Source organism: Bubalus kerabau, chromosome 3 (genome assembly GCF_029407905.1).
Source record: "Bubalus kerabau isolate K-KA32 ecotype Philippines breed swamp buffalo chromosome 3, PCC_UOA_SB_1v2, whole genome shotgun sequence".
Lineage (NCBI taxonomy): Eukaryota > Metazoa > Chordata > Mammalia > Artiodactyla > Bovidae > Bubalus > Bubalus kerabau.
In genome coordinates, this window is record NC_073626.1 from 170,234,382 (window position 1) to 170,251,594 (window position 17,213).

The 17,213-nt window shown below is 38.2% G+C and overlaps 1 protein-coding gene across 1 annotated transcript in view; it reads right to left on the reverse strand.

Moving 5' to 3' along the window:
* Positions 1 to 17,213, reverse strand: part of SPHKAP (SPHK1 interactor, AKAP domain containing) — a 138,040-nt gene that overhangs the window by 45,752 nt on the left and 75,075 nt on the right. Inside the window, exon 4 of the mRNA XM_055574472.1 lies at positions 1,584 to 1,643. Within this exon, the coding sequence (XP_055430447.1) occupies positions 1,584 to 1,643 (60 nt within the window). The remainder of the gene's footprint in view (positions 1 to 1,583; positions 1,644 to 17,213) is intronic.

Here is a 17,213-nt window from a genome sequence, read left to right on the forward strand (position 1 = left end):
CATGTATGGTACATTGCTACACTCAATCACGGCAATACCCCCAAATGAATTAGGCAGCACCATCACTTTATTTTCACACATAAGTATCCTGAAATCCAGAAAGATGAGATGAACAACTTTATGTAGCTAAATCAGCTTATGTATGCCCTTAGGCAATAGCTGAAGACTGTCTCAAATCAGTCATAAATTTGTTAAATACAGTCTTCTTTTTTTTTTGCTGTAGTCTTTTATTGTGCTTGACATATATGCTTATTTTTTTCATATCAAACAAAAGAATGTTTATTTGATACAAAAAAAAAATCAAAACCTGAGAACACAGAGACTACTAAGAGATTCATATACAACAGATTAATCAGAAATACACATCTACATATTTATTTTATACACTCTGAAAATGTAATTTTCATAATATTACCAAATTTTCATTTCACACATATTTAAAAATATCTGTCATCTATTTGCGTATTTAAATACTGCAATAGCTGTCCCAAAGATCACTGCTGAAACATTTTTGTTTCCATGAAGATCACATTAATTGGATAAATAAAAGTGGGAAAAATGCTGTTATGTTATAACGTGTATTTTCTTTATTATAAAGTTTGATGGAAACACACAGTTCTTAAGATAACAGCTTGCTTGTTCCTTCCTACTCTCTCTGATGGACTTAGCACCACAATTCTATAAAATGAAATTATTTGTATAATTTCTTTTGAAAATCTCTATAGTACTACACAGATGAGGGATATTTGGGGCTCAGTGGAAATCTGTAATAAATAATCTGTATGGGCAATTAAATTTGAGAATCTTCATGTGTAGCACTGTCAAGAAAAAAAAGTTACAGGAGTAACTGAGTAATTTCAGATCCACTGTCCTATGGCAATCGAGATGCAGATGGTGTACTATTATACATTAAAGAGTGTTGTACCAAACAGTAAAATCAAACCATCTTCAGCTTTGGGCATGAAATGATAAATCATATCACACTAACGAACCCTTCCCATTTTACCTATAGGCTCTGGTTCCAAAGGATTGAGTGAGTCTTCAAGTTTTTGCATGTTGTCAAGGATTTACATCAGAAATCTCACAACCTTGGATAAGTTTAGAATATTTATCTCCCACAGAGTGCAAAAAAATGTGAGTCCCAGATGAGTGTGGGGCTGAGAAACTGAGGTTAGATATAAAATATTTGATGAGAGCAGCAAGAAGGAGCAAGCCAGAGGGAAGGGCTAGCTGGTATCAAGCAGGTTTTGGAAAAACTGGACAAGTTTCACTCTTTCACAGAAAGAGTGCTTGAGTGCATAGAAGAGGGCAGTAGAAAAGTCACTCCTAGGCACTGGGGGTGCAGGAGAAAGAGATTGCTTAGGAAACAGCCTAGACTATTTGGGAAAGCAATTCTCAAATGTAAGGAGAGCAAACTGTGTAGAAAAATGTCAAGAGGAGGTCAGGGAGACAGGCTGTGATGAAATCATCTAATTAATGAGTCTCCTACAAAGCGAGCATCACTGAGGCAGAGCCATGATCGGTCTCTCGTCAGTGCAGCCAGCCCTTGAAGGGAGCTCCCAGAGCTCAGTTCCCCGAGTTACCTGCTGCAGGCGCTCCGTGCTGCATGCATCCTTGTTCACATCCAGGTTCACAAAGCAGACCTGGGAAAGGGCAACAACTGTCAATTAAGTGAAAAACCTGACAGTCCTTTTTGAAGAAAGCAGGAATTAGTTGCACGCAAATGATTCAAGAGTCAAATATTTTCATATAGTTGACCTGGCATAGAAACAGCCATCTTACCTTTGAGCTTCTGCATGGGTCTCTAATATCCTACTCATGATTCCCGCTGATTACACCAAATGCCCTCTGCCTTTCATGGCCCAGCAAACAAAACAAAACCTCTTTGTACAAAACCAGTGTAACAGTCTCAACACAATCTTCAGGTTTTTAGAGGGTTGTTAAATCTCATGAAACAGAAAAAAAAAGCTTTTAATATTTGCAAACTCTTTATAATTGCAGCAAATATTTCTTGCTGGTTTTCTCTTTTCTCTTATTTTCTGCTCCCTTTCTCCACCCACTTTTCATATCATGTATTATCAATGGAGTTCTTCGTGTCTCATTATTTTAGTTAATTTTTAATGTATTTAATCTTGTTGTAAACTCTGACACTTTTGCAGATATCTTAAATAAGTGTCTGGATAAATAAGAGTGTAAAAACAATAGCTACAAGATTAAATAGTAATTCAGAGCAACAGTCAAAGAATTGTTATAATTTAAAACCATCACAAGCAGACTTGGAACAACAGACTAGATCTGAACTAGGAAAGGAGTATGTCAAAACTGTATATTTCCACCCTGCTTATTTAACTTCTAGGAAGAGTACATCATATGAAATGCAGGGCTGGATGTAGCACAAACTGGAATCAAGACTGCAGGAAGAAATATCAACAACCTCAGATTTGTAGATGATACCACTCTAATGGCAGATAGTGAAGAGGGAATAAAGAGCATCTTAATGAAGGTGAAAGAGGAAAGTGAAAAAGCTGGCTTAAAACTCAGCATTCAAAAAGTAAGATCATGGCATCTGGTCCCATCACTTCATGTCAAATAGATGGGGAGAAAGTGGAAACAGTGACAGATTTCATTTTCTTGGGCTTTAAAATCACTGTGGACAGTGACTGCACCCATGAAATTAAAAGACACTTGCTCCTTGGAAGAAAAACTACCTAGACAGCGTATTGAAAAAGCAGAGACATCATTTTGCTGGCAAAGATCTGTATAGTCAAAGCTATGGTATTTACAGTAGTCATGTATGGAAGTGAGAGTTGGACCATAAAGAAGGCTGAGCACCGAAGAATTGATGCTTTTGACCTGTGGTGTTGGAGGAGACTCTTGAGACTCCCCTGTCAAAGCTGTCAATCCTAAAGGTAATCAACCCTGAATATTCATTGGAAGGACTGATGCTGAAGCTGAAGCTTCAATACTTTGGCCACCTGATGTGAAGAGCCAACTCTGGAAAAGACTCTGATGCTGGGAAAGATTGAGGGAAAGAAGAGAAGGGGGCTACAGAGGATGAGATGGTTGGATGGCATCACCGACTCAATGGACATGAGTCTGAACAAACTCCAGGAGATAGTAAAGGACAGAGAAGCCTGGCGTACTGCAGTTCATGGGTTCACAGAGAGCTGGACATGACTTAGCAACTGAACACAACCACAACCACATGACATTAATTAAAATAAATTACCATGGGTACTGCTATATATGAAATAGATAACTAATAAGGACCTACTTAATAGCACAGGGAACTCTACTTGGTGCGCTGTGGTGACCTAAATGGGAAGGAAATCCAAGGAAGATGGGACATATGTAAGTGAGTGGCGGATTCACTTTGCTATACTGCAAGAAATTCACACAATGTGGTAAAGCAACTATCCTCTAATTAAAAAAAAAAATAAAGGAAGAAAAACAGTAGGACCATAAAAAACTGGATGAGAATATTAATTACCTGAATAGTTAGTCAGATATTTGGACTTAAGTGGATATCTGAAAGCATATAGGGATTTCTGATTTCAGTTAGTTGTTTGGGGTCATCCTTTCTTAGAGTCCATCGTTTTTCTTTTTGGGGTTGGAAAAGAACCATAAGGGAAAGATTTTGGGAAAGGCCTTAAAAATTAAAATAGTTATATATTGATGAAGTGTAAAGCTCACTATTGTTTTAATCCTAATTATTGAGAGATTTCTTCAAGTTTCCGGGGCTCACAATATCGTTGCCGTACATTTCTTGGATACAGTATTTGCTTGTTAAGAATAACTTGATGGACATTTGGAATAAGGAAGGGTGTGAAACGCCACCCACACTCTCAATCTTTTGGTTAATAGGGAGGATTCGGGCATGAGACCTTTTGCAGACAGAGAGCAAATGGAAGCATAGAGAGTAGGTGCCTCCTGGTTTACAATCTAGAGCAGCTTGAGAATATTCATATAATAATAGTAACTCTGCCCTTGGAAAGCTGGTTCAGTATCCATTAGTACTCAGGGGCTTTTCATTACAGGCAGCTGGGATGGCAGTTATTGAATTGATTAGACAATATTCCATTCACCTTAAAGAAAGGTGCATTACCTGGCCCCTGGGCGTCACAAAGCTCTATTATCCTATTTCACAGTGGAAGAGAGACCCAAGAAAAGCATCTATAATAACCATTTCTCTGCCCTCTGATACTGTATTTCGTTTCTGAAGAAGAACATTTTTTAAAATTAATTTTGTGTTACAATGTGAAACTCTGCCTATGTTTGGAGGAGGAAACTCTCCATACTTGCTGGCTGGACCAAGACTGGAACAAAGCAAGACACAAACCAGTTGCTTGCTTATATTGTACTGAACCCATACATCTTTCTGGATGTTGGTGGTAGGGGAAGTTTTTAGGGCCTGATATACATACAATTTTGGGAGACATTCCTTTAGAAAAAGAATGATGAAATCGAAAAGCTTAAATTAGATGTGAAAGTGACTATTATTTAGAAAGAGAAAGCAAATCACAACAAATCTCAAATTTAAAAAGATTGACAAATACCATAAACACAAGAACTTTCTGAAAAATGCTATTTTTATTAATAAACAGCCTGGTACACCTACATAATATTTCCCCCTACAGTGCTGGCTCAATACTCTGATTATCTCTTCCTATAAAAGCAGTGTTATAATATCATTTTCTCTAGCAAGAATAGAAAGATAATTCATCCCCAATATTGTTGATTTATTTTTTTTCAGCTTCAAAAACTTATATTGATAATATCTTGCACATTTTCCAGGTTATTGTCAAATTCAGTGAGAAATCACTAAATAATTTCTTTCATATATGAGTGGCTATAGGTATATTCATTCATTTTAATACTATTAAAATTTGTGCTTTACAAACTAACATTTGGATAAATTCTCTTTTGATTCCTACTGAAAAAGAAAGACAAGGACATGGTACATTTATAATTTTCAGTGCTATGTTACGGAATTTTCCACTGGGGGGAATTTCTGTGTTGTCTAGACACCAGTGGAACCCAATCTTGTATTTGTAATTTTACATGTTTGGTGACTAGAATTCTTCACACAGACTAGCTCCTGGCACATAAACCTTGTTTACTATTTTGTATTTCTGGTATTGGGGATGGAAGGACACATTCAATTGGAAAACCGTCTATCATCTGAAATCTTCTTGGTGCAACGTCTGGCTGGGTTACCCTCTGTCCATGACGGGAGCATTCAGGAAGACATTCCTACCTTCCTACACGGACGTGATCTCAAACTACATAAACATATCTCAAGGAAATACAAATCCACTCATTTTCTTTTGAGCCAGACCCCACACATGTCTGGGGTCACTCTGATGACCCTCCACATGAGAACAGGTAAGATGCAGGGAGTCTGAATGGAAAGAGACAACTGCAGTTTAAATATCTTCAATTCGAAAATCACAAAAGCACATAACTTTGTGAGTGCCTACGAGAGGATCCTACGTACCCGAGGAGCCCTGAATTTGAAGCTTTGGTGGTTTTACTGTCCGTGCACTTCACAGTGAAATGGTCTCTGTGATGGCAATGCTCTTAGGATGCGCTCACTCTCTATACTGCGGACTGTTTACTTGAGATTCCGCCACCCTCTGATGCTGAACTCTGAGTGGAACGTGTAAGACAAGCTGCTGTCCAGTAGGACTGGGGAATGGTCGCTAGGGAGTGGAGACTGTATACGTTGATCAGAGGACTAAGGGCCCTACACCTCCGAGGTTTACGGCTTGGTGCTGGGTGCTGAGAAGACAAACAGATGTTTTTCTCGCTCTCAGAAAGTTTTGGTCTGCTGAAGGCTGAATGCATCCCTAAAAGGATGACCATGAAGTGTTACAGAAGTAACAGGCACCATGTACCGTGGAGAAAGCTGGGACAAAGGGATTGATCACAAATGGCATCTCTGAGAAGATAGATTTAAGGTGAGCTTGGCAGGCAGGCAGGCAGGACACATGTAATTAGCAGAAGAGGGAAAATGGTACAAAACAACGAATGGATGGTTTTCCCCTGACCAGCTGTTGAGTAATGAATGATAAGAATCTCTGTATTAAGCACAGGCTGAGGAGAAGGAGAAGACAAAGGTTGTGAAATCCAAGGCAAGGAAAACTTTCTACAGGAATTCCAGATTAAGATCAAAGTGGATGGACAAAATGTCCTTCTTTCTGAACAATAAAAGACTCTGGGAATAATTCAGCAGACTTTTAAAAGATGAATGAAAGGGGAACTCATAACTTTGTCATACACTACCTGTGCAATAAGAATTGAAGGAGACCTATAGGTTAGAATTAGGTATTTCCATTCCTGCAAGTGAGACTGCTCCCATGTTATTACAGGAGGAAACTTAAACAGGAGGACATTATATAAGGAAACTTGCTAACAGGAAGTTAAAGTTTCTAACAGCTTAGGGTAAGTGTTATGTATGACCAACATTAAAGCCTGGGAGATTATTCATTATGGTTTAATGGGCTGCATGGAGGCTGAGTTGGTATGTCTGAGACATCATCCAATTAGGAATAAGTGTAACTGCTCTGTGTTGATACTTTATCTCAATCTGGAGTGATGTTACTCCAGTGATGTTACAGTTCAGTTAGGTCACTCAGTCATGTCCAACTCTTTGTGACCCCACGGACTGCAGCACACCAGGCTTCCCTGTCCATCACCAACTCCTGGAGGTTGCTCAAACTCATGTCCATTGAGTAGGTGATGCCATCAAACCATCTCATCTTCTGTTGCCCCCTTCTCAATCTTTCCCAGCATCAGGGTCTTTTCCAATGAGTCAGCTGTTTACATCAGGTGGCCAAAGTACTGGAGCTTCAGCTTCATTATCAGTCCTTCCAATGAATATTCAAGACTGATTTCCTTTAGGACTGACTGGATGGATCTCCTCGCAGTCCAAAGGACTCTCAATGTCACTGAGTTATCTGTCAAATGACTGTATGTGCAAATCCAAATACAGTAAGTCCTCAAAATACAAACTTTAATTTGCAAACATTCAAAAATGTGAACATACCATCCATGATGAGAAAAAAGAGAGCTACTACCCAGACATCACTGGATCATTTTTTCCAAAAGGTAGATAGATTTGAATCCAGCAAGGAATCAGAACCTGTGTTATTAATGTCAGAGGTGAATGAAATTGCAGCTTGCCCTCCATCTGCTATTGCTGACAATCCCTCATGTCTACCTTGTCCCCACCTTCTCTCCTCTCTCCAGTCAGTAACTCTTCCTGCCTGTTCACTCAATGCCAGCCCTCGCTTACCAGCTGTTGCACTATATTACTGTGCCTTTCAAGGCATGTACTATAAGATTAAAAATACTTTATTTTTTTTGCATTTCATTTTTATGTATTATTTGTGTGAAAAGTATTATAAACCTACTACCGTACAGTACTATATAGTCAATTGTGTTAGTTGGGTACCTAGGCTAACTTTGTTGGACTTACAAACAAATGGGACTTAGAAATGTGCTCTTGGAACAGAACTTGTTTCTATGTAGGGGGCTTACTGTATGTCAAGTGATATGGGGAAAGATTTTTTTTTAATTTATTTATTTTAATTGGAGGCTAATTATTTTACAATACTGTGGTGTTTTTTTTTTTTTTTGCCATACATTGACATGAATTAAAGTACAGGTGTTTACTTAATTACCTTTGTTCTTGAGCACAGTTTATTTCCTTCAGCCTGGACTAGATTATTTGTTCATGAGGTCAGATTCTGGTCATCACTGTATTCTTAGTGCTTATCATAGCCTGGCATTTCAGAGGTACTCAATGAATCCTTGTTGATAAATGTATATGTGTGAAGTGAAAGTCATGTCACAGGTGATAGGTGTAATAATCATCAATTTAACTAAATATTTTCCTTATTTGTTGCATAGTTTTCTTCTAACAAGAATGTAAGGGATTAAGTACAGAAGTTATAGGAGGATTAACTGGGCTAATATGAATCAGGCTGTTGATAGGGCCTAAAGTGCTTAAAAATTGGCTTCTTTATCCCCTAATAAGGATTTGCTAAAAAAGAGAAACAGGCAAAAAGTTGAGAACCATAATGCTGCTGCTGCTGCTGCTAAGTTGCTTCAGTCGTGTCCAACTCTGTGCGACCCCATAGACGGCAGCCCACTAGGCTCCTCTGTCCATGGGATTCTCCAGGCAAGAACACTGGAGTGGGTTGCCATTTCCTCCTCCATTGCATGAAAGTGAAAAGTCAAAGTGAAGTCGCTCAGTCGTGTCCGACTCTTAGCGACCCCATGGACTGCAGCCTACCAGGCTCCTCCGTCCATGGAATTTTCCAGGCAAGAGTACTGGAGTGGGGGTGCCATTGCCTTCTCCATAATAAATACACATAAAAGGTACTAGTTTCTTTTTGGACTCAAGGCTCCTTGTTCTTCACATAAAATGGATTTTACATTGTGTCTGCATTTGTCCTTGTTTAGAGCATCTGCAGATACATTCAGTTAAAGCAGATGGAAACACAGTATCATCATCAAGAGAACACAAACAACTTTTCTTGCTAATTTTATGGTTGTGCATAACTTTTAAATTCAAAGACTCTCTTCTGTCATTCTGGGGAGCCTGGTGGGCTGCCCTCTCTGGGGTTGCACAGAGTCGGACATGACTGAAATGACTTAGCAGCAGCAGCTTCTGTCATTATTAAGGTTTTAAAATGAAACATTGTAGGAATAAGTATCACAGAAAATTATGCCACTTTATGATTTTGACTTTTCAATAATCTAATAAAATATTCTTCAAAGGAACTCACACATAGTAAACATTTTAATGTTTGTAGGCAATACACTATTTTCTCTGGATTATTAAGTCAAGCATTTTACCTATAAGTCTACTTTCATAAATGGAGGATGTAGGCATGTAAAAATAAAATTTTACTATATTTTATTAGATAGTGATTTAAGATGTTTTGGTGAAAGCTACTATGAGAAAAGGTTAACCTTAAACTATATTAAAATAAGAAAATATAAATAATTTTAAGTAGATTGTAATTCATAACATGTGAAGTCAAGTGGGCAGATGATACCACTCTAATGGCAGAAAGCGAAGAGGAACTAAAGAGTCTCTTAATGAGGGTAAAGGAGGAGAGTGAATGAGCCAGCTTAAGACTAAATATTAAAAAATACTAAGATCATAGCATCTGGCTCCATTCAGTTCAGTTCAGTTCAGTCACTCAGTCGTGTCCAACTCTTTGCGACCCCATGAATTGCAGCACGCCAGGCCTCCCTGTCCATCACCAACTCCTGGAGTTCACCCAAACTCATGTCCATTGAGTCAGTGATGCCATCCAACCATCTCATCCTCTGTCGTCCCCTTCTCCTCCTGCCCCCAATCCCTCTGAGCATCAGGGTCTTTTCCAATGAGTCAGCTGTTCGCATGAGGTGGCCAAAGTATTGGAGTTTCAGCCTCAGCATCAGTCCTTCCAATGAATACCTAGAACTGGTCTCCTATAGGATGGACTGGTTGGATCTCCTTGCAGTCCAAGGGACTCTCAAGAGTCTTCTCCAACACCACACTTCAAAAGCATCAATTCTTTGGCCCTCAGCTTTCTTCACAGTCCAACTCTCACATCCATATATGACCATAGGAAAAACCATAGCCTTGACTAGACACACCTTTGTTGGCAAAGTTATGTCTCTGCTTTTGAATATGCTATCTAGGCTGGTCATAACTTTCCTTCCAAGGAGTAAGCGCTTTTAATTTCATGGATGCAATCACCATCTGCTGTGATTTTGGAGCCCCCCAAAATAAAGTCTGAAACTATTTCCACTGTTTCCCCATCTATTTGCCATGAAGTGATGGGACCAGATGCCATGATCTTAGTTTTCTGAATGTAGAGTTTTAAGCCAACTTTTTCACTCTCCTCCTTTACTTTCATCAAGAGGCTTCATAGTTCTTCTTCACTTTCTGCCATAAGGGTGGTGTCATCTGCATATCTGAGGTTATTGATATTTCTCCCAGCCCAGCGTTTCTCATGATGTACTCTGCATAGAAGTTAAATAAGCAGGGTGACAATATACAGCCTTGACATACTCCTTTTCCTATTTGGAACCAGTCTGTTGTTCCATGTCCAGTTCTAACTGTTGCTTCCTGACCTGCATACAGGTTTCTCAAAAGGCAGGTCAGGTGGTCTGGTATTCCCATCTCTTTCAGAGTTTTCCACAGTTTATTGTGATCCACACAGTCAAAGGCTTTAGCATAGTCAATAAAGCAGACATAGATGTTTTTCCGGAACTCTCTTGCTTTTTCAATGATACAGAGGATGTTGGCAATTTGATCTCTGGTTCCTCTGTCTTTTCTAAAACCAGCTTGAACATCTGGAAGTTCTGCATGGCAAATAGAAGGAGAAAAGGTGGAAGTAGTGACCGATTTCCTCTTCTTGGGCTCCAAAATCACTGAGGGTGATGACTGCAGCCATGAAATCAGAAGACCATTGCTTCTTGGCAGGAAAGCGATGAGAAACCTAGGCAGTGTGTTGAAAAGCAGAGACGTGCCTCTGCCAACAAAGGTCCCTATAGTCAAGGCTATGGTCTTCCCAGTGATCATGTATGGCTGTGACAGCTGGACTGTAAAGAAGGCAGAAGGTCAAAGAATCAATGCTTTTGAAATGTAGTGCTGGATAAGACTCCTGAAAGTCCTTTGGACAGCAAGGAGATCAAACCAGTTAATCTTAAGGGAAATCAACCCTGAATATTCACTGGAAGGACTGATGCTGAAGCTGAATCTCCAGTATTTTGGTCACCTGATGTGAACAGATGACTCACTGAAAAAGTCCCTGATACTGCGAAAGAGTGAGTGCAGAAGGAGAAGAGGGTGTCAGAGTATGAGATGGCTGGATGGCATCACTGATACGATGACCATGAACTTGGGCAAACTTTGGGAGATGGTTAGGGAGATGGAGGCCTTGTGTGTTGCAGTCCATAGGGTCGCAAAGAGTTGGACACAAAACAACTACAAAGAAACAATTCATAACAACTTTTCTAAGTTAGCTATATTTAATAAAGAGTGAAAAAGTTGGCTTAAAACTCAACATTCAGAAAACTAAGATCATGGCATCTAGTCCCATCACTTCATGGGAAATAGATGGGGAAACAATGGAAACAGTGTCAGACTTTATTTTTCTGGGCTCCAAAAGCACTGCAGATGGTGACTGCAGCCATGAAATTAAAAGACGCTTACTCCTTGGAAGGAAAGTTATGACCAACCTAGATAGCATATTCAAAAGCAGAGACATTACTTTGCCAACAAAAGCCCGTCTAGTCAAGGCTATGGTTTTTCCCGTGGTCATGTATGGATGTGAGAATTGGACTGTGAAGAAAGCTGAGCATCGAAGAATTGATGCTTTTGAAGTGTGGTGTTGGAGAAGACTCTTGAGAGTCCCTTGGACTGCAAGGAGATCCAACCAGTCCATTCTAAAGGAGATCAGCCCTGGGTGTTCTTTGGAAGGACTGATGCTAAAGCTGAAACGCCAATACTTTGGCCACCTCGTGCAAAGAGTTGACTCTTTGGAAAAGACTCTGATGCTGGGAGGGATTGGGGGCAGGAGGAGAAGGGGACGACAGAGGATGAGATGGCTGGATGGCATCACTGACTCAATGGACATGAGTTTGAGTGAACTCCAGGAGTTGGTGATGGACAGGGAGGCCTGGCGTGCTGCAATTCGTGGGGTCGCAAAGAGTTGGACATGACTGAGTGACTGAACTGAACTGAATAAATAGTTTTATTTCAATGCAAATTAAGTCAGATAAAAACAATACTAATGTGTCAAGTAAAAATTTCAGATTTCAGTCTTTGAAGTGATCCACTGTATGTGGACAGTTTTATTTTTTCATGTATTCATTTTAGTCAACATTTGGATTGTTCAGATTGTCAAATGCAACAGTTGAGAAATGCCATTACATAATGCATCCACTAAAAGCAAATCGCTGTGCAAGAGGATATATGACAAATGGGTTTTAGCCCAGAATGTGGGAACTTTGCTTTTCTTTCCTGGGTATGTTTTCATCTCTCCTGAAGTCAGCTAAAATCTATTTCTATTCTTATGGAGATTCTGCTTAGAAAATGTTAACAAAGATCATGATGTCAAATTGCTTTTGAAATCTAGGCATTTGAATGTTTACTATGACCAAATATATACTTAGGCTTTATCTTAGAAGAATTCCAATTCCTTTTTTCTGCAGCTTCTAACAATGCAGCCATCTGGCCATGTGGTGATGAGAGGATCTCTTAATTTGGTAGTTTAAAATGCCGATTGACAAACCTTTCAAAAGAAAAATTGCCTCCTTTCTTCATCAACCAAAAGACTTCTGCTAGATTCAGGATCCAGGACCATGGTTACCTTTCAAAGGATGTGCCTTTTCCCCTGATTAGTCCTTTAGGTTGATGAAAACTAAAACAGCAATTTATATATCAACGTTGTCAAGCCACAGAGCTGTCAGACATTCTAGAACATACTTGACTGTTTGGAATGACACTGTATGTGTATCCAGTTATTGTTTTGAAATGATTTCAGCAATCACGCAAAATAAAATATGAAGTTTTATTTACACTTGAGACTGTCAAATTTTCCTCTATTTTCATTGGCAATATTTTTTTTTAAATAATTTTGAAATGCTGTTGGGGGGTAGTTATTCAAGTAAAAGGCATAGACTTCCAAGCAATGACAGGCTTTTTAACTAAGCATACGTCAGGCCAATTTTATTGCTAACCTAAAAAATAAATGAAAAATAAGGATGCTACTCTAGAGTAATTATTCATTTTCCCAAAATTTTTGTTGTTTTAAAGACAATTCTTTTGGAGTATGAGGATAAATTTAAATATAATGTTTAATATACATTTACCAGATAAAGAACACATATTTATTTTAGATTTCCATTTAAAATATATGTTTTATTGAGATATAATTAATATACCATATGACTTATCCATGTAGAATGCATGCTTCTATGGTTTTTCATATATTCACAGAGTTGTGCAATCATCACCACAGTAAATTTTAGAATATTTTTACCATCCATGAAAGGAAATGTACCATTAGCAGTCAATCTTTATTTCTCCCCAGGTACCCTCCCTCTAGCCCTAGACAATCACTCATCTACTTTAAATCTCTACATATTTGCCTGTTTTGGACATTTAGTACAACTAAAATCATGTGTCTTAGAAACAAAACATAAGGGTTTTTTTTTGGTGATTAAAATTTATTGTTCACAGTCGCTCAGTCATGTCCAACTCTTTGCAACCCCATGGACTGCAGCACACCAGGCTTCCCTGTTCTTCACTATCTCCCTGAGTTTGCTCAAGCTCAGGTCCACTGAGTAGATGATGCTACCCAACCATCGCATTCTCTGTTGCCCCCTTCTCCTCCTGCTCTCAATCTTTCCCAGCATCAGGGTCTTTTCCGATGAGTCGGCTCTTTGGATCAGCTGGCCAAAGTTTTGGGAGTTTCACCTTCACCATCAGCCCTTCCAATGAATACCTGGTGTATTACATTGATTGATGTCTTTTAGGATTGACTAGTTTGATCTCCTTCCAGTCCAAGGGACTCTAGAGAATCTTCTCCAACACTACAATGTACTGCATTTTATTTGTTCCTTTATGGATATTTGGGTTGTTCCAAGAAAATATTTATTTTTCAAAATCTCCCCTGGTAAAAGGATTTGGGACTCTTAGGATATGATAATTTTTTATTGTAATTTTGTCATCTATCATCTCGGCTATAAGAGTTTCTCCTGTTATCTCTTCTTGATAATAGGGGATGATTCTAAAATAAAAGTGATGCCCAAGGGTGGAGGGGCAGGGATGAGTCAAATTTCCCTTAGAACAGGGTTTATCTGGAAGTTTTACCTTTTTTGCATGTTAAATTGAAAAGAAAAAGAATGTATCAGACTTGGTTCCACCTTGTTTATTTCTTCTCTCACAGAGGTTATTAAGATTACTAATACAAAGAGCTGAGATACAGTCCTAAACTCTCAGGAGTCACGTCCAGGGGTAATGCAGGCAAAGAAAACTCAGATGCTGATCAACTGAGTAGATGACTTGCTATAGATATCCTCAATGGCAGTGGGGGATCTTCTGCTTAACAGCAAACTTCTGTTTTCTTTTTGATCAAGATGCTTTCTCAAGTCCCCATTTTGCCTACTGTAATTAAACCAAGTTTCAGAGAATCACAACAATCACTAGCATGTTTAATAGGGAAAAAATATGTATCTTTTTCCCTTGGAAAAATAGAGCATGTGTCAGGTAGGGGGAGTAGTCAGAGGCTTCACATTCTTTTGACAGGTGAACAACACCTCAGGAGATGGTAGGCGAGATCTTTTTGCTGATTCTGAAACACTACTTGAGCAGGAAATTCTTACTTGTTATCAAGTTCAATATGATGGCTCTACACATCTCACTCTTCAAAATTCATTGTCAAACTGCTGTTTTCCTTACAAGTTCTTGCATTCCCTTGGATGCCTTCAGTTCAAAGGGTTAACTCTACTTAATCTGGATAAATATACTCTAGAAAAGAAAGACTGAAAGAACAGGACTGTCCTTAGGTTATGAAAGCCAGAAATAACCCAGATCCTTAAAGTCTATGAACAGCCATAATAAAGGAACTAACAACAAAGAACTGAAGAAATAAGTAAGCTATGTAAGCAGAAAGCCACCCAATTTTCAAAGCTTTCAAAGTAGTCCTATGTTTTCTATGTAGAGGACAAAGTCATTGTTCAGAATATTAAAATTTTAGAAGTTTCACCAAATACCAGTGGAGGAAATTCCAGAAACAGTAAATGGGACAATATGATCCCTGTCTATGGCTGGACCAATCTTTGAGGCACAGAGTACAGAAGAAACAGAAGGGCTTTGCTTTCAGGCAAGCTTAGCTTTCATATCCTGATTTCACTTCTTAATAGTTGGTAGTCTTAATAAGGAGAAGGCAATGGCACCCCACTCCAGTACTCTTGCCTGGAAAATCCCACAGACGGAGGAGCCTGGTAGGCTGCAGTCCATGGGGTCGCGAAGAGTCGGACACGACTGAGCGACTTCACTTTCACTTTTCACTTTCCTGCATTGGAGAAGGAAATGGCAACCCACTCCAGTGTTCTTGACTGGAGAATCCCAGGGACGGGGGAGCCCGGTGGGCTGCCGTCTATGGGGTCGCACAGAGTCGGACATGACTGAAGCGACTTAGCAGCAGCAGCAGCAGTCTTAATAAACCATGGGAAAAATTGGGGTCATAAATTTATAATAATCTGCAGAATTCCTGTGAAGATTAGATGAAATACAAAATAAAGAACATTGGAGTACACTCGATGACATTTTATTGCTTTCTGGATTATAATCTGTAAAGGTGAACTATTTTAAAGTGCTGCTCTTTAACTTTTTTCACACAAAACATTTTATAAGGTTTAATCTAAATAACCTAAACAACACGAAATAGAATTTTATAAAGAACAGCTATTTCTGAGTTTAAAGCAATTAAATTTTGGCTTCTTGTATACAGACAGTCATACAGAGTGAAGTTAGTCAGAAAGAGAAAAACAAATATCTTAACACATTTATGTGAAATCTGAAAAAAAAAAAAAAACCTGGTATGGACAATCTTATTTACAAAGCAGAGGTAGAGACACAGAAGTAGAGAATAAAGGTATGAACACTAAGAGGGTGGGGGTGGGATGAATCCAGAGATTGGGACTGATATATATATACACGATTGATACTATGTGTAAAGTAGATTGCTAATAAGAACCTACTGCATAGCATAGGGAACTCTGCTCAGTGCCCTGTGGTGACCTAAATGGGAAGGAATTCCAAAACAGAGCGGATACATGTATACATATAGTTGATTCACTTTGCTGTTCAGTAACACAACTATCACAACATTGTAAAGCAACCATAAGACAATAATTTTTTTTAATGCATGAGATTAAAAATATCATATTATTAATAAAAAAAGTCATTCTTAGAGTCCTAGAAGTTTTGCCTAAAGAATTTCTTCTCTGGAGTTTTGATAAAGCAGAATAAATCCTTGTGATTAAAGAAAGAAGAACATTAAACTATTTTTTTTTAGTAAATGTTTACTTCTCTATTTGGAATCTAATATATACAAGAACTGTGTTACTGTATTTTTCAAGCTATAAAACATTTTATTAAGAAATGCCTTCATTCTTTTTCTCAGGGGCATTTATGACTTATTTATCTAAATACCTGAAAGTGCTATGGGTGATATTGTTATCACATGCCATAAAACCAGCGGGTGATTGCAACAGACATGAAATTGGGAGACAACTACACATAGAGAGAGTAAAAAGATTATAATTTGCAGCAGAAATGTAGACATGTGAAAAACATCAACCACTGCTTAACAAGCATCACTTACTAAGTTGCTTAACATGAATAGTGCTGTTTGAGGGAACTTATATGGATCTGCAGGCAAAATAGACTCTATTCTTAGAAATAAATGTCTTTGATGAGAATGAGAAAACATAAACTGTTATACATACATATCACCCCATTGAATCCAATGCATGATTTCAATTTCTCAATACAGCATATGAAAGCATATATAGGGTAGCTTTATTTTAAAACATTTAAAAAATCAGCTGAGAATGTGCTTTTCATCAATGTTGAAAAGCTGATCAGTTAACTGACAAAATCTTCCTTCAGGCATGATAAGAATATTGAGTTTTGACTATGGCATGAAATGAATGCAATAGAAATGCATTAGATGATGTGTGTTAGAACAAAATGCAATAGATAAACTGAGCGTAATCTGAGCAAAAATATTGCATGGCTTTAAATTTTGTAGAATTTTATGTTTTAACTCTTTAAAATTCTATTAAAGTTATTTCTAATTTTCACCTGTAATGTCACCATTTCCTCTTCTCAAAGTTATAAATATTTGTACAAAGAAATGTAAAAAGTGTAGAAATGGATGTTTGTAGCCTTAGCAGCTCAATTATTTTAGAGTAGATGAAAGGCCATTTAAATACTTACAATCACTGGAAATAAATGATACTGAACCTAATTTTAAAATACAAATAATTAATCTAAAATAGACCTTTAACTAGCATCTCTTATATTATGTGACATCCAAACAAACAAATAACTCCAAGCTTTACCTCTCCCGGATGCCTTAGGTATATTTGAGCGAAAACTGTGTCCCTGTCAATAATTAAGGGATGCTGTC